Genomic DNA, 19,525 nt, shown 5'->3' with positions numbered 1-19,525 from the left:
CATGAAATATTTTATATATTTGTATTTAATTTACATACCCGACCAGTGAGGAATAAAGTCGAGCTATCTTCGTCATAATATGGCATCAAGATTGCTGGCGAGACATCTAAACCGACAGTATTCAAAGGCGAATTGAGATTGTCAGCTTTGAACACTATAATTTGCCTTTCTGAAACCCTGTAAGAATTCATAATTGATTTAAAAAAAAAATGAATTTAAAGAACATATGACAAATTAAATAAGTTCCGTAAATCAATAAATACTGATAAAAAGTTTACGATATTTATTTCCTTGGAACGAAATCCAGATTTTGTTCATACGAAACTCATTCAATTAGAAATTTCTTTAGAAAGCAAAAACATGCCTAATTAAGAAGGATAATAATTCAAATAAATTTTCCAAGTTTGAGGTGTCTTTTACTTACTTATCAAATCCCATTACAACCAGATATCGTCCATCCAGAGCCCAAATAACTCTCGCTCCCCTTGTCCCGACCGGGCCTTTTCCTTCCCTAAGCGGAGTGTCACTGCTTCGTGGTTTATAAATCCGTAGCTTTCCATCTTTGCAGGCACTGGCGAGATGCTGACCACAAGGAGACCATGCAAGACTAAATATTTGATCGGTATGACCAGTCAAAGAAATCTGGGCTTTGACAAACTCCCCTGAAGCTAGAGGCTCCAAATCCCAAATTTTAACAGTCATGTCATAAGAGGCAGAGGCGAGAACATCCAAGGACAAGGGATGGAATTTAATTAGGTATATCTTATCTGCATGAGCTTCGACAGTAAAGGAGGGTTCGTTAGTTGGTTCCGTTAAACCTGTTGCTGGTATTTCCCAAAGTCGAATCATTCCATCATCACAAGCTGTAAAAATACAGAATAATGCGTTTTTTAATTTTTAATTTATTCATAATGAACACAATCACAAAGAAAGTATTAAGCTGTGCTGCAACGAAATTCAATTCTTTTAAAATTATTCCTACCAACTGCAAGACGTTGATTATTAAAAGGATCCCACTGAAAATCCATAACTGTTGCCCCATGAACTAAAGCTGGCATGACTCCGTCTGCAAGTCTTCCAGTTTTCTGTAATTCCAAAACTGCTATTTTTCCACCTGGCCCACTCAAAGGTACAGCGACGCGATCAGCATTAGCTACAATTGAAAAAAAATCTCTATAATGCTGTTTAATGTGGAAAATTTGATTCCTCTCGCATTTTATAATAAAAATAATGTATTGATGTATTAAATGTAAAAAAAGGAAATTATCACGATTATAATTCCAATTATAATTTTAATGATAAAATTAGGGTTATTTTCAGCGTCTGCAAAGCAAAAATAGTTGACCTACCATGAAAGCCATCGCACTCTCCAGATATCTGTCGACTGATGTTCCGAATATTTTCGATATGAGTGGACTTGTGACCAGTAGTGCCTTTCAAATGCCTAAACTTAGACACTCGACCTGCGAAAGATGATACTAAAATTAATTATTGCATTAAGGCCATGTGATGAGTATAACAGCTGATCAAGTCAGTCCTAGGATCAATATTTTTTCATCCATATCGAAAAATAAAAGTTTGAATAACGGGGAAATTTTTTTCGGGAAATGTTAATAAATATTAAAGGATCGTTTGTGGCCGTGCAAAGAGTTGGGGGAAGAAAAAAGTTTATTTATGAAAATAATGATTATCGACGGAAACATTTAGTCTTTACAGCAGAAGTTTGACTTCTAACCTTCTCTGTAGGTAATCATGCAATCTGTTTTACCCACAGACCCGTAGAAGTTCGAAATTGTCTACTAGTGCTGCTCTGAAACGGCTGATACGTATGTCAGACACGTGCTATTTAATGATATAAATTTGTTTTTTTTTCCATCAAAAGTGCAAAAATTAGTTGTTCGATTATTTGTGTATAATGTTTGTGACCAATTTTGGTTGTTTTGCCACACTTTGCTGAATATAAACTTTATAGTTAGCCCATTGACAAAATTGAAAATTCTTTGCAGTGTTCCACAGCGCGGTCGGTATTTCTCTGACGTAAGTTGGGACAGAAAAATTGAGAACAGGGTTTGGTCATGTGACCCTCTCGTCACATGGCCTTAAAGAATTCAATAGTTCCATTTCAATCTAATGCTTAAATTCATTTTTATTCTACTAGATATTTAAGAAATATTAATCTCATTATATCCGAAAAGGTTTCAATTCAAGTATCCAAGACTGTCAATTTTTAGAAATTCAAATTTAAAAACAAAAAGTTTCTATCCGAAATTATTCACTTAAAATAGCTTTCAATTGTTAATAAGCATATTGCATTTTTAACATTTCGAACTTAAAATGATAAAATGGTATAAATTCGAAGATTTCAAAATTCAACAACGAAAAAGAAGCATTGAAAATTGTTGAATTAGAAACCACTAAAATTCAAACAATGTGTAATTTGATGTCTTCCAGAATAAACGATTTCAGTAATAATATGTATTAAGACCAGAAACTGTAAAATGTTTCCAGTTGATCTTATTTTAAAATAAAAGCGTACGAAATTTAAAAAATACTAAACAAAAAATGCTTAATATTGTACAATGTTAAATTTGAAAAACATTGTATCCTTTCGAAAATTCAAATATTATTAATTCAAGTCATAAAAATAAAAAAGTTTTAAATTTAGAGCAATCCAGAATCGGCTGATTCTAAGTAAAAGTAGAAAGATTGAATAACTTTGATATTTGAAGTCGTTAGTAAATTCAACTTTGTTTCTCGTCCTTCAAATTAGAATATACTATTTCAATCAAATTGAAAATCGAATTTTTAAGCTTCCCAATTCAAATAATTATGGGCGACAGCATGAAAAGCGCCCGTGTAGCCAGTTCCAGTTTAGGAGATCTTTTGCGTTTTTCCAAGTCAGGGTCAAGATGCATTCCTCAGGACCTATACTAAATCTATTGTTACTATACTCCTCTCCTGAAAGCAAACGAAGGTGGGTGTACTTTATGTTTGAAGAAAAGTTGTAACACGTGCGATTATCGATTTTACCAATATTAGATGTGTTTTTATCGAAAAACGGTTATTCATAGTTTCACCTTCAAAAATCCTCCGGCGACTTGTTTTTCAACCTACAGTCTTAGGTTTAAATAGCCGGAAATTTATCAGATCCTACACGTAAATTCATAGTCACCATGAGGGGCTTTTTTACGTGGACGTATGCATATCTAAGAAATGTGAAAAAACAACAATGTTGTTCCAATCGTATAGATGTTGCAATGTAAAAACCTTGCCATTTATTTTATTCAGATTACATAGTGTTGTAGAGTTTCATTACAAAGTTTTTAAATATTCTCTTTTGAAGTCGCACTTTTTTCACGAGAAAGAATGAATTGGACAAGAACATGCTTCGTAATGTGGCAAGTCATTCAAGATTTAAAAACGCTGTACAAAAAATCAGGAACTATTAGAGTTTAAGTCATCTTAGAGGGGGTTTTATTAAAAAATAATCCAAAGTTTTTAAGGAAATTTTTTTGAAACTTTAGTAACGTTGACACTGCATGGTGAAACTCTCAACTAACTTCAATTTAAACTTCTTACTCAATACCAGTTCTTTGTAGGATTTAATTCTCTCATGGTGCTGGAATATTTTGAATGAGAAATGAAAAAAATTGATCCAGCCATTTTTTTTTAGGAGATTCAATTTTTTTAAATTTTTGTTCTAGTGAAAAATTCTTTTTAGCTCGAAATATCTAAGCAACGTCAGATAAATAAATCCTGCAGAGAGTTTTTGTTGAATAAGAATTTTCAATAACCTAAGGGATAAAAAAAACCTATTTGCTCTACAAAAACTTTTATAGAACATCTAGTTTTCGTTTTACACCAAATTTTGCAGAAATTGAATCACTAGATATTTTATTTATAAAAAACGTTCACATAATTAAAATTTGTTATTAGAACAAAAATCTGCAAAAATCAGAAGTTCGTTTTTCAAAAAAAGGACTATATCGATTTTTTTAATTTCCATTTAAAATATTCTGGTTGGTTGAGGCTCAACGTGACTGTCATTCGTCGAACAGGAAGAAGATAAACACGACATTAAGGGCAGCACTGCATACGGGCTTAAATACAAAATTTCGGGTATGGTTTTTATCGGCTTAAACTAATTTTTTTAACCTAACTCGTGTTTCTGTAGAAAACTATGGTCCAGTCCGATTTAGAAGCGGAACTAAATTTATGTTTGGTATTTTTAAAATTAATTAATAACATCTTTTGCCCGTTCTTTTTACAATTTAATAGAGCTAAGTAATAGTAATAATGTGTGTCGATATTTTCGTTTTTGGGGACGAGCCGCATCATTTATAAGGGGATTTTTCGGGTTTCGTTGCTTCTTTTGGAACGTTCCTTTCTTGGTTTGATAGAGTAAAGTACAAGCTCGAAAGTGCTTTTTTGTTTTTTTTCTTTTAAATTCAAAAACAAAACGGTTATGTAACTTTTCATGTATAAAAATTGGATTTTTTTTTAGATACGACGAACTTTGATAATGTCTTTCTCGTACACAATTATTTTTTAAAGCGCTTTTCCGCGATTCAATAGAGCTAATTAATAACTTGAAGGTGATTTCTTGTTTTTTTTTTTAAATTTAAAAATAAAGAAGGGATGCCTGTAAACTTCGGGTTTTGGTACTTAAGCCTGTAGTGCTTTTTACTAAAACACTTATATTAGACACTTATATTATACACGTCATATTGATTATTGTGTATTTGAAAATTATGTGTTATTTTTCAAATGATACTGAATTGAATAATAAATTCGTTACAATAAAAAGGTATCAATTGGATTAATTAACTAAATAGCTTTTGAAAAATTAAAATCAATACCCAAATACACACTTATGCAATTTTCCGTACTAGATCGCATTAACAAACAGCTGTTTCCATATAAAAATGATAAAAGTCTCTTTTACTTTTGATATTTAGTTATTCACAGTTTAAAAAAATTTTACGTGAGAAATGTTTTCGATTACATGCCCCCCCCCCCCATGTAATACAGTATAAAAAAATCGGGTAGTGTGTAGCGTAAAATATAAATTTTCGAAAATAAAAGGGCCTGAGGTGCCATTCTTTTCTTATTTACATTAAAAATAATTGTGTGAAATTTCATTAAAATCAAAATATTTTTTAGCCGAGCCACAAAGAATAAATATGTAAAAAAAACGGAGTTTTTCAAAATTATTTCACAAATATGAGTCGTATCGAAAAAAATGGTGACAAATGTTGTTTATGATTTCCAGATACATTTTTTATGTTGAGTAAGTTTTTTGACTTGAGCCACCGTTTTCGAGAAAAATGAAAAAAGTAGGTAAAAAAGGTCAATTTTTTTTATAATCACAATTGTTTTTAATTTTGCTTATTAGAAAAGATCTAAAAAAATATGACATAACATTCCTATTCAAGAAAATTTCATCAAGGTCGGTTTTGAGTTATTGTTTAAAATTATCTGAAATTTATTTCCTTAATCATTGTGCAAGTATCTCAAACGTTCATTCAGCGCGTTTCGGTAGTTTTTCTTATTAACTACCCAGGACACATCACGAGAAGGTTTCTGCATTCAGAGTACCACCCAAACCCATCCCATCGATCCAACCATGAGAGTGTAATTTAATAAGGCTATCATTTTTAAGTGAATTTGAATTGACATTTGGTTTAAAAAGGGAACATCAACTTTCTCGATTCTATGCTTCAGTAAAGCTCGTATGATGCTAAGTGTGCTAAGATTGGACGCTTTGTGACTTCTACTTCATCCCAGTCTATGATATTCATATAATCTGTGGCCACGCAATTCAATTTTGGCACAATAAAAGATCGCACAGCTGACTCGAGTTTTTTCTTTTTCAGCCTTCCGCGCTTTCGAAATCCAGAAGTTCCTAGCTCTTATAGTGCTTGCGTCTTAGCATTTTCTCAGACTCTCAGAATAAGATTTTGGGTATCCTGCCGCACCAGTCTTTCATCAGGGATCATAGACAAAAGAATGTTCTCCTGGTGTCCGAAAAAGGCGTTTTTTGTATTGGATTATCTACTACCGCCATCAAATCATTGGGTAAGTAGCTGGTCCGACGAATTAATTTAAACAAATTCCTGGCGTCATTTCAGATGGAGTTGTGCCATTTAATCGTGAACCACATTGGGATGTATACTCTTCAAAGAAAGAAAACCAGGGCGACCAATTTTGAAGAAGTTCTTCAGTGGAAGCGTAGAGCTTCAAAACGCGGTTGGCTGTATTAAGAGATCTCGCATGGTTCAACATCCTGATTTAAGATCGGACAAATTTTCTGGACATTCTCCTGTGACTACGGCCGTCCATATCTCTCAAGTACCGTTAATCAGTACTCAGATCTGATATCACACTCAAGGTATATTCTGAAAATCAGAAAAGGCTTTTTTCTACAATTTTCAAGCGCTTTCCCTATAGGCCCTGAAAACGCTGTTGGGCTCGATGTTTTACCATCCAAACTTTCGAAGAGATGACGAAAAGGAAGTTCATTACCGTGCAGATGGCATATCGAATATTGCAAAGGTCTCTCTAGCAACGCTTCAATTCTCATATTGATTCCATATTTTCACCCAGTATTCACAGCACTACCGTCGCAGCCAATCACTCTCATTAACTATTCATATATTATATTGAGGAATACCGGCCACTATAAAAAATACGTTTTAAAATTGCACTCCAAAGTATAAATTTACACATCTAAAATGTCACTTTACACAAATTGAAATTTTAGGTTAGAAAGCAAATTTCAACCTGCTGTATAGAATGATGAACTAAACTAAACTCTGAACTACGTTCAGTATAAAAGTAACTCACGCTGCACGTAGGAAAATTTCCCAGATCGGTAAAATTACCGCCTGCGCATAAATTTATATTTTCTAACGAAAATTTCTCCACTTGGTAGTAATTTTATATTCATTTGTTTCATATTCTACACTTGTGTAATTTTCGCGATAGAGCTTTTTTTGCTCTTTTGTTCGGGCGTCATGAACGAAGCATGCATTTTAATTTGCAAACTTTATTTCTCACTTTCGGCTAAAGAATGAATGCAAGTGACTAATTTCGACTCATAACATAATAAAAATGTTGTGCGCAACAGGGCCCCTAAGCTGGATTGTATTTCACCAGGCCAAACATTTGGGCAAATAGTTCAGAGCCCTGTCGATTTGGTGCTATATTCGACACACACTCAAAAAAACTGTGTCATTGATATCCCTAGCTAGGCCGCACAAAAAAATTCCAGATTTAAAAAAATCGAAAACTGCTATTGCTGAAACGTTGTAATGCTTTATTTCAAATGAAAATATCTGTTGATTTTTAAAATAAAATATCCGACGGTGCTGCAATGAAGTTAAACATGCTAATAAAAAAGAACTTGTGAGCGAAGATGAAATTTGTTTAATTCAGGTAAATTTTATATAATTTTTTTTTTTAGTTTTATACTTTTATGCATGGCAAGCAAGGATATGTGCATAAATTACAAAAACTTTTATTCCGAAATTCTGAAGCAGGTACCCCCCTTTATTAGGGTTCAAACATTTTGACCGTCCGCATTTCACGTAATTTTTGCCGATTACATTTTTCTTGTGAATTTAACGGTCACCCAAAAATTACGCAAAACGATTTGGGGCAGGAAGGATTTGGTAAAATCGTACTGTTCATCATGAATGAACGAAGTATTTCAACTTTCAAACAAAGAAAGATTTTCATTAATTAATTTTCATTAATGGTCAAGCAGAGACAAGATGCTGTCAGAGTTTTTCCAAAGATTTTTGATGAAAATCACAACAAATTTCGGATATTCCTAATTTTCCATAGTGCTTTCAGTAAAAAAGGTCATTGCGCTCAGTTGCTTTTTCAATTGGGTACGGACATGTCCTTGATATTAACCGGATATGACAGGCGGCGTCCGCGGTGGCCTAAACCTGAAATTCCTAGCGGATAGAAATTTGACATTTACACAAGTTAGCACGTGTGTATTGTTTTTAAATATAATAAATAAATAGATGATTTAAGCTATAAGTCATTTCTATAGATTTTCATCCTGAAACATTGAATAAGGGAACAAGTTTAGCAGTAATTCATGTGGTAAGGGTGCAGAAGTGAAAGTAAAGGGAATAAGCTAAATTCAGTGCAGGGTTAACAGACTAGCGCCTGTTAGTTCTCCCCATTAACACGTTAAATTACAGATGTTTATTAAATAACAAATATATTGTAATATAAAGAGAAGCATTAGAGAGATTTAAAATTATAAACTTCCTAACATTTTTCTTTATGTTAAAAGTATTTATAAATTATAAATGAGATACGGGACACTCACTGTGAAAAATTCAAATAAATAATAACATGTAGGTTTGCTTAAAATTTCCCTTTTGATAAGTATTGCTATTTTGCACTATTATAGATACTATGTATTGTTAAGGTTTCAGTAAACATTTACTCTAACTTTATGAACCTAAAAATCAAAATGTGCCACAGGCTTAGGACATGAAAGTACAAATCGTATTTTTATCCGGAATTGTGTAATTTGCACACTAAAATATCCCTATGTTTAAAAGAGAGCAAATTAAGAATATGCTTAACCTTGATTAATTAATTTTCAATTATTTCAACAAATTCAATTTGTTTAAATAATTTTTTCTCAATTTCACAAATGAATAATTATCACTATTTCTTCAGTCAAATATTGACCACCATTGGTTAATTAATTTTTCATTGTTTAAACAAATTTCATTTATTCAAATAAATTTTTTTCTAAAATAATATTTTTTTTACCAACATATTACTGATTTATCGTTAAGTGACAAAAATTTATTTTCAATTGTTCACCAATATACTCCATAAATATTATAGGATAATTAAACTTTCTAACTTCAAAATCTCACAACTAGCATTACGTTTACAAAAATAATAAATCGTATAAATATAATATTACTGCCTTAATTAACACAATCATTTTTCCAGATCTCTTAGTATTTCTTTTTAAAAAAACAAAAGTATTGAAATACTTTATGTGATATTTGTAATCCGATTGGAGATCTGTCATTAACAAGAAAAATTAAAAACTGTTGTCTGATAATTAAACTCTTCTTTTCAGTATAAATTTATTTATTTTCAATTGCATGTAAACAAGTGGAATTCATCCCTAAGAAATTTCCACTTTTAGGTAACAGATGGCGGCAGGCCATTTCCGTGGCCGTACCCAATAGTCCTTGTTTTTTATTGTGAAAATAGAAATCGATAAGTGACGCTTCTTTTGGCTGTTCATAATTCAGTCAAACTCAGTGCAATTTATATTTCATAGTGTATTATTTTTACCATTCAAAGAAGGAATTTTGTCAATGACTTATTGTAGTGATTACTAATGAGACTTGGCCCAATTGAATATTCGAAATTTGGAATATTTAGATGTGATACTGTGTAGCAATAATATACGTGATGCACGAAATTCAAAAAGGCTTTCTGAGTTATGAAATTTCTCTATTTCTATTATTTTAGGAATCATCTTTGCTGGATTCAACAGGAATCAATATGGTCGCTGCAATTTAAAAGGCTTGGAAGATAAAAATAAATGATTATTACGAAAATATATATTTTTTTATTTGATTAGGAAAGAAATTGGATGCATTCGGAAAGAGTAAAGTGGGTAGTCATTCGGAAATATTCAGCAACATTCGGAAAGAAATCGGAAACGTTCGACGACATTCGGAAAGAAATCGGAAGCAAAGTTCCCATAAAATTCGGAAAGAATCAGAAACGAACCATCTCTCCGAAACCTTTCCGAATCTTTCCGACGCGGTCTTTCCAAAACCTTTCCGTTTCTTCTTCTAGGGATGTTCCTATTGTATTCGTCACGTACCGGGCGGGCAGAGTTATTTACAGTACCGGGCTGCAACCAAACCGACTCCCGTTTTAGAATTTTCTTCGAATTATTAACACTTTTGTTTAAATTATGAATTTTCTCATTATACATATTTAGAATGATAACTTATATACTAATATACTAATTTGAAGTTTAATTCAAAAATTTTGTCTGTTTTGGCGTATCTCATTCCTTTTACGAGATACGTTATATTCACTCCAATTTTAAACATCCAAAAGAAAAAGTTATATATCTGAAATAATCGAAACCCGTAGATTGACCAGTGCGGTTTCTTTGCTTTTTCAGTGCGTTTTCATCGGCAGGATGTGAACTATGAAATTTAAAAAAATCTATGTCTAAATTTTAATCCGAAAGCTTAGCAAAGGACCCTCTCTGCTTGATATTTATGATCGTTATTTTTATTTCGGAAAGGATATTTTAAAGCCTTCAAAATATTTACACGAGCTACCTGGACCTTTAAATATATGTACCTGAGTGCCTGCGAAGAATTTCTCAGAGCTTCTCAGAGCTTTGAGAATCTTTAGCATATACTATCAGATTTCTATCGTCAGGGCTGTATAGCAGTTTGACTAACATTACTTCTCCGTCAAGTCACATGGGTGCATCCCCCCCACGAGTAGTTGGAAAGGGGTAGGGTTCGCCCAAAATTATTTCTATGGCCAGTTATAGGGGTTCTTTCCCCCGAGACGATGGAAAGAAATAGGGGATTGACGAATACTATTTCTGTGGCTATTTTCGTCGGTTTCAGCGTAAAAATCAAATTTGCTCCAAAATCGAAAATAATTTTCGTTATCAGCTCGTCAAAATACATGAGAATACACAGTTTAAAAAAATCGGAGGTAAGCGCTATTCGGAACTATACGACCGATTTTCAATAAAAACTCTTGAGTGCCCTGGAAGTCGATTGTAAATCGCAAAACTTGGATTCAGGCCAAACAGTGATGCCATTTTATCTGATTTTTTATATAAATGATCTAAAGGGTATAAAAACTCGGGTTATAGCCCGTTTTTTCAAAGATAATCCTATTTTTAAAGTGAAAATTAAAAGAAAGAAATTTTCCTCGATGTCATCGTTATAGTAATGTGTTCTAATATTCAGCGAAGTAGGGAGCAGGTAAGGCAGTTTTCGAGCTCGGATTTTCCTTCGAGGGACCCTAGAGAGCAAAGGAAAAGCTACCACATTTTATGCCTCAAATGTGTAGGTAATGAAGCGCCCACTATGATCAACATGGATTCATTCAGGGGCGAACACACCGTATACAGAAACTAGAGGCCCCTATCCCAATGAGTGGATGAATTCTCAAAAGATTGTGTAGGTGAAGGTGGCTGAGTGTGGGTAATATTATCAGAATATCATGGTATGCAGATTCAAAGTAAAATAAAACTTTAAACTATATAATATCACAAGTAAACGTAATGAATTTCCTCGGAAAAATACACTTAATTCGCATTACACGCAAACTTTGCATGTTTTCAGAGCACAACTCATGACCGTAAGCCCACAACTTAAATGGCAACGTGATAGAAGTAAGGCCAATTTTCACCTGAGTGGTTCGCCTGATGATGAGGAATGTAAAAAAGGCTGTCTGCCCGTTCTGAGTCAATGGATTGAGCGGTGGCGACCTGTCAAAGGTGTCCATTTTGACATTTAACTAATGTGACTGGGATAAGGTTGAAAATTGGTGTTCATGTAGGGGATGGCATTAGAAATATCACATGCTCATTGCCAGGCAGTTACCTGGATTCCAAAGTGCTGCCAGGTGGCGTTAAAATCGCCGGAAACTCAGGTAAAAGTTCTTGATATTGATTTTATAGGAAACAGTTTCAAACAAACGTTGGTCTACTCCCAGAGATGCATATTTTCATTATCATAAGATTTTTTTATCAAATAGATAGATTTAGAGAAAACATCGATTAAAGAAATATCATAACAATAAAAAGCCGTTTTTCTTTAAGTCATTTTTTCGAAAATTGTCAGAAAAGATACTCCTATACAGGTATACTGCAACATTAATAAGGAATATTTTATCCAAATAATAATATTTATCAAGTTTTGTGCATTTTTCCTTCTTTTTCCCATTGTTTCTTTCACCTGCTGTATCTTTAGTGATTCAAAAGAAGGTGTACTCAAAATTAGTGAATGAATAGTGTAAATATTATGTCAATTTTACCCTACCGGTAGAAATCTCTGAGTATTCTCTAGCGAAATAGCTGAAAACACGAGGCGCATGAATATTCCCCAAACTCCACTAGACATAAGTTTCATTTGATCGAAAACGAATGTAACGAATACCCATTTTCCATATTTTTTATATACCCGAATTGTCATTTCATCTACATTTTATTCCTCCAATTTGTCACTAACCAGAATTTTAATTAGTCCGAATTATTATGCGGTCTAACTGTCAGACCACCTAGTTTCTCTTTGCCATATCATTTATTTATCATAACTTCCATTTAGCCTAATATCTATTTCTGCAAATTTTTATATGATGTAATTTTAATTCTATCAAATAACTACATAACCTAATTTTTTGCACGAATGGATAATTATCGTAATTCTTATCTACAATAATTTTTTGTGAAACTAAATGTCATTTATTCTAAATGCCACGCAACATAATTTTAACTTCTTCTAATTTGAATATAATCTAAGTTTAATTCTTTCGAACCATTATTTGCTATAATTTTTATTGAACCTAATTTTCGTTGCTCTAAATATTCATTTACCTTTATTTTTATTTATGCAAATTTCTATTTGTCATAATTATCATTTGCTCGAACTTCCACATGGCCTAATTTCTATTTCTCCGAATTATCATTTGTCATAAGTTTTATTTTTCCTAATTTCCATTTAACCTAATATCGATCTATCCGAAATTTCACGCGCCATAATCTCCAAGTAACAGAAGTTCCATTTATCCTACCGAACTTCCGTTCAGTTTTTAAGTCGTAGTTTCTCATCTGGATGTATTTAGCCTGGTCGGTACGTCAGATGAAAATGGTGCTAAGCAAAACTTCCTGGGGTACGGTTTCCCAACTAAGAGTAGGCACCAAATTCAAATAAGAAACCTTTGCAAATACAGTGACCGTTATGAAAATTATTCTGTAAGGCTAAATTTCTTCATATTTTGAACTTATTTCTCTTTCAGAAACTTAAATTCGACCAGTATACTAAAGACGCCCAAACACTTATTCGCAGATATTTGCGAAAAATCGATGCGTAACTGCATAGAAGAAAAATACCAGAAGGTAAGTACAAACTAAATTATAAAAACATTTTAATTTTTAATTTTATCATGTAAGCAATATTATCTATCCGCGGCAAGGGGAGTAAATGGGTTTCAGGTGTTCTACAGATAAGTAAACAAAGGTAAAACAGTAATATTTCAGGTAGGATTGTTCATTTAAAAATAGTTATTTTAGTTTTCATGTTTTGGTTTTTTCGTTACGCAAAAGTTGCAATTATTATTTAATCCTTATAATAAAGGGCTTTGTTTATTCCTTCGACAATTCTTTAGAAAACCTTTCATAAGTTTTTATTAATCAAATTTTATTTAAGAAACATATTTTTTATAAAATTGAACATTTGTATACGTCTCAAATAAAAATCTGTAAATTCAAATGTACCAAAAACATTTGTAAAGAATGTTGCAAGTAATAAGATGAACCCTATAATTTTAGGTTTCAATCATCATTTCAACTTTTATCTGAATAGACAGAAGAAACTCCAAACCAAGACATTAAACAACTAATATTCAATAAACAATTTTCCGCTAAAATTTTTTTTTCTAAATTTCGACTTTAGTTATATTTTAAAATTAGTTAAGAATAAGAATGACAATATTCTCTACGATTTCATCAATCTTTTCAGACAATGCTCATTTTTGAACTTAAAATAACTTTATAAATTTATCTTTAATTCCATAGTGCATGGATCAGTGGACTTACAAACAATTTATTGAAAAACAATCACTTAGGTAAAACAGTCATTTATAATTACACTTCAAGTTCGGATAACGCCGTAAAGAGGGAGCATTGTTGAAAATGATTGATAAAATCAAGGAAAACATTCGCATTGTCAACTGTAACAATTTTTGAATAAGAACTGAAGACGAACTTTAGAAATAATATTTCAGGTAGAATTATTCGTTTAAAAATATTTATTTAGGTTTTCATGTTTTGGCTTTTTCGTCACGCAGAATTTGCAATTATTATTTAATATTCATGATGTAGGACTTTGTTTATTCTTTTAATAATTCTCTATAAAACCCTTTAATACGTTTTTCTTAATCAAATTTTATTCAAGAAACATATTTTTTTTTAAATTGAACATTTTTATACGTCACAAATAAAACTTTGTAAATTCAAATGTACCAAAAACATTTTTAAAGAAGGTTGCAAGTAATAAAATGACCCATATAATTTTAGGTTTCAATCATCATTTCAACTTTTACCTGAATAGATAGAAAAAATGCAAAACCAAAACACCAAACAACTAATATTGAATAAACAATTTTTCGGTGTAATATTTTAATTTAAATTTCGAATTTAGTTATATTTTAAAAATAGTTAAAAATAAGAACGGCTCTTCGATTTTATCAATCTTTGTAGACTCTGCTCATTTTTGGACTTAAGTCTGGTGAATGTTTCGGTGTTTGCGGGACTTTAGTCTAGAATTATATATTGGGTCGAATTTAAGTTTCTGAAAGGGAAATAAATTCAAAATATGAATAAATTTGGCCTTACACAATAATTTTCATAACGTTTACTGTATTTGCGGAGGTTTCTTATTTGAATTTGGCACCTACTTTTATTTGGTAACCGTACCCCAGGAAGTGTTGCACAGTGCTATCTTCACCTGACGTACCGACCAGACTAAATATATCTAGATGGGAAACCACGTCTTCAAAACTGAACGGAAGTTCGGTAGGACAAATGGAACTTCATTTACTTGGAGATTATGGCGTGTCAAAGTTCGGATAGATCGATATTAGGTTAAATAAAAATTAGAAAAAATTTAATTAATGACAAATGATAATTCGGAGAAATAGAAATTAGGGTAAATGATTATTTAGAGCAACAAAAATTAGGTTAAATAAAAATTAGGACAAATGAAAATTATAGCAAATAGTGGTTCGAAAAAATTAAATTTAGATTATATTCAAATTAGAAGAGGTTAAAATTATGTTACGTGACATTTAGGATAAATGACATTTAGTTTCACTACAAATTATTGTACACTGTAAAAAACAAAAAAATTTCACAACTAAAAATGGTAAAATCACATAGAAATTTTTTTGTAAGATTATCACTTGTATTATAGGGAAAATACCATTTTTGAGGTTAAGAATCCAAATGAATTTGTAATTTTACCACTTTCAGTATTGCAATATAGCATGACGTTGTAAGAATACATTTTCTGCTCGTGAATCTGTCATATTTAAGGTAGGTAATAAAGGGACCCTCTTTGAAAGTGGAGAATTTCTGCAAGATTGCGAAAGTACAAAAAGTAGTAAAAATCCCTTTTTCGAACGTAATCTTGCATCTTGAAAATGGGAAATTGATATAAATCGCATTTATGCAGGTTTTAATACAGTAAAGAAGTCATTGTTCAATTTCCAGGGTGCGGAAAATAACAGAAAATTTGTAAAATTACAATAATTTGTAAAAATGTTGTCAAGAATTGGTAAAAATAATGAAAAATGTTCTTTATATTGAACATGAATCAAAATGTATTCAATAATATGTAAAAGCTTAACGAATAACCTCTTGAAGGAGAATTACCCCATTGCAGTCATTCTTTTCCATAAAATATATTCTTACAATTAAAGAAAAACATTTTTGCATAAATAAGAAAAATATTCCAATATCAAAACATATATTATAGGAAGATTAAAAGCTTACAGAAATCGAATAAATTCAATGAATCAGCGAAACTCCAAAAATATCGATTGCATTTGTTTCAAGTTTGCTGAATGGTCTTAGCTGCCATTAAATATTTAAATTTATAAATGTATGGACCTGCACGATGTACAATATTGTTTTTATTTGAGCAGTGGTAGTACGACAGGGAATTTCCTTGCGGAATTATAATTTTTATTTTGAGACAGGGAATTTTAGTAAAAAATATACATATATAATATATATTTACATAAATAAATAACTTATTTATATGCAGATTTGTTTCCTTTGCATATATATTAATTAATGTAAATTTAACAATTTGAAAAATATTACTTTCTGCAACATTCCTGATTTTAACGGACAATTTACAATTTCTACTGAAGCTATCATTAATAACGTTTTTACTTCGGATACTGGAATTACGAATAATTGTGAAAATTCAAATATTTTTTGTTAAAATGCCATAACCTACAAATTTACAAATCATTGCGATTTTACCGAATCTGCTTGGAAACTTACATAACCTGAAAGTTAATTTCCCGACTGAACGTGGATACTCGCTATTGTCTGTGAAAACGCTACTTTGATAGTAGGTAATATACGGACCTACTATGAAAGTGGTAAAGTTACATAAAAAATTTTTTACATTGTAGATAATAATTACTATAATTATCCATTCGTGCAAAAAAATTTGGTTATGTAGTTATTCGAAACAATTAAAATTATGTTGTATAAAAATTTGCAGAAATAGAAATTATGGAAATTATAATAAATAAACGATATGGCAAAGAGAAACTAGGTGGTCTAAGAGTTAGACCGCATAATAATTCGGACTAATTAAAATTCTGGTTAGGACAAATTGGAGGAATAAAATGTAGAAAAATGAAAATTCGGGTAAATAAAAAATATGGAAAATGGGTATTGGTTAAATTGATTTTCGATCAAATGAAACTTATGCCTATTAGAGTTTGGGGAATATTCATGCGCCTCTGAAAAGACGACTCTGTTTATTATTATTTATAGCAGAATAAGTTATTGTTTTACCTCAAAGCGGCTGACGCCATTTTTCTCACAAGACTTATACTATTCATATAATAATTTTGAACACACCTTCTTTTGAATTGCTAAAGATCCAATAGATGAAAGAAACAATGGGAAAAAGAAGGAAAAATGAGCATAACTTGGTAAATATTACCATTTGGATAAAATAATTCTTCGAACATACCTGTAAAGGAATATCTTTTCTCTTCTGAAAATGTTCGAAAAAATGACTTGTAAAGAAAAACGGCTTTTTATTGTTATGGCATTCCTTTACAACATGTTTTCTCTAAATGTATCGATTTGACCAAAAAATGATATAGTAATGAAAAGATGAATCTTTGGAATTGGGCCAACTTTTGTTTGAAACTTTTCCCTGTAAAATCAATATCAAGAAATTTCACCTGAATTCCCGGCGACGTTGAAGCCGTCTGGCAACACTTTTGCATCTAGGTAAGTGCCTGGCAATGCGCAGGTGCTATTTCTAAGGTCACCCCCTACATGTACACCAATTTCTAACCTTATCCGAGTTACTTTAGTTAACTGTCAAAATGAACACCTTTGACAGGTCGCCACCGCTCAAAGCAACCACTCAGATCGGGCAGGCACCCATTTTTACGTTCCTCATCATAAGACGAACCTCTCAGGTGAAAATTGGTCTTATCCGCATCACGTTGCCATTTACGTTGTGAGCTTACCGTCTAACAGGGGCTGCCTGAAACATCCGTTTAAGAAGTCTAGCGCTCCGTTTTGTTGATTATTTGAGCTTTGAAAAAAGGTTTGAGATTTTAGTTTTTCAAACCTATATTTAAATATGAAATTTAATTCCGCATCTTCTTTTCCTCAAGAAAAAACTTATATCACGTGTGTTTGTTGAAATAAATAGGAAAATTTGCTAATTTCTTTTACAAACTGGCCATCTTTCAGCTATTTTGACTGTACGTGATTTTGTCCAAATCAGTAACTATTGCTCGTTTTACCACACATTGCATTTTTTATGAAATCTTTGAAAGATTTGTGATAGCTTCCTTTAATTTTTTTTTGTAAATCTTTTACGTTCGTGTCAAATCATTGAAATGCTGTAAAATCTTCCCAAATTTATTTAAATCTTTTGAAATAGTTGAACATTTTTGAAATATTTCGTATTCGTTTGAAATCCTTTAAGATCTTTAAAATGTTTGGAAATCTTTCGAAATGTGACATCTTTGGAATTCTTGGATTCTTTTACAATGTTTATGAAATATTTATGAAATTTTCGAAATATTTGTAAAAATGTTCTTAAATGTTTGTGAAATATGATTTATTCCTTAAAATCATTAAATAATTTGAGATCTTAGTGGCATCCTTTCAAATCTTCTAAAATGTGTTGATCCCTTTTGAAATCATTTCAAATCTTCGAATTTTTTGAAAATCTTTGAAATCTGGTGTGCTGTACCCTTTTTACAATTTTGAAAATCCTTTAAATCTTTTGAAAACTTCGTGAAATATTTGAAATTTGGTGTACACGCCTTTTTTAAATCTTGGAAATCCGTGATATCTTTGCAAAATGTTAAAAATCCTTATTACCTCGCTCTTCATCGAGTGAGGCACGCATACCACAAAAGGGAAGAGGCTTGATGGTATAATAATAATTTTTAATAATTTTAAACAATCTTTAATCTTTAGATATGTTATGTAATCTGGTGTGCACTAAAAAATCAAATCAAAAATCAAATTGTATTAACATGGCACTTTTCAACTATAATCATTTTTATAATGTGTAACTTGAATATCGTAAAGAAAAGTTTACTTCAGCATTCTATATTGGTGGAGACGATATAAAAAACTTACAGAATTGAGCTTCCGGATTGCACAACAACCTTAGCGCGTTGACTCAGCCTCTTTTGCCTACTAGGCTAACTGAGTCCACGCGCTAAGGTCGTTCCGCAATCTGGACGCTCAACTATGGGCAATATTTTGTCTGTTCTTTGCAATCTATAAAATAATTAGTAAAGTCTGGAAAAATGCTGAGAGTGAAGACTGAAGGATCTAAATTAGTTTTCGCATTCCAATAAAATAACTGTTTTCAAATTAAAAAATTTAACTGAAGGTTCTCGTGAAAAATTTAATGAATTTTCCACGTTTTCAATCTTAAAAAAGAGTTGAAGAGGAAATTCACTTTTTAAAGGTTTTCAAGGTGGCTAGGTGCCGTGAGGTACCACTTTTGGAGCAGTCCCTCCCAGTGCCGGATTAAGGCTGCTCGAGGCCCAGGGCTGTACAGTTTTGGGGCCCCCTGAGAAAATCTCTGATGATAAAAGACATACAATACAATAAATGGTGAAAAAATTAGGTTCATGAAAATAATAAAATAAATCTTTCGTTTTTTTTCAAATTTGAAAAATGATATTTATTATTGCACATATTATATATACATCTAAGTAAAAAACAAATTTTTTCGCGCTTTTGCGTTTGCGAATTCTTTTATTAGATCTTCAAAAGATAATGTCTTTAGAAGATCTTTCTCGATTGCCAGCAAACTAAGAACAGTTAATCTTTTATCACTCATAGTTGAACGAAGTTCTGATATCACCCTAGCTAGAGTTGAGAAAGATCGCTCAGCTTCACAATTTGTGATGGGAATGGTTAAGAAGAGTCTATAAGCAATATATACATTCGGGAAAATCGACG

At 31.6% G+C, this 19,525-nt stretch overlaps 1 protein-coding gene across 3 annotated transcripts in view; it reads right to left on the bottom strand.

Annotated features, from left to right (window-relative positions):
- Positions 1 to 19,525, bottom strand: part of LOC117168716 (coronin-7) — a 117,837-nt gene that overhangs the window by 30,925 nt on the left and 67,387 nt on the right. For all 3 annotated transcript variants that reach the window (XM_033354433.1, XM_033354434.1, XM_033354435.1), the window contains 4 exons: positions 1,350 to 1,463; positions 983 to 1,153; positions 425 to 863; positions 39 to 177 (listed from right to left, as the gene is read on the bottom strand). In XM_033354433.1, coding sequence (XP_033210324.1) covers positions 39 to 177; positions 425 to 863; positions 983 to 1,153; positions 1,350 to 1,463 — 863 coding nt within the window. The remainder of the gene's footprint in view (positions 1 to 38; positions 178 to 424; positions 864 to 982; positions 1,154 to 1,349; positions 1,464 to 19,525) is intronic.

This window comes from Belonocnema kinseyi, chromosome 3, assembly GCF_010883055.1.
Source record: "Belonocnema kinseyi isolate 2016_QV_RU_SX_M_011 chromosome 3, B_treatae_v1, whole genome shotgun sequence".
Lineage (NCBI taxonomy): Eukaryota > Metazoa > Arthropoda > Insecta > Hymenoptera > Cynipidae > Belonocnema > Belonocnema kinseyi.
This window is presented reverse-complemented; position numbering and strand designations above follow the sequence as displayed.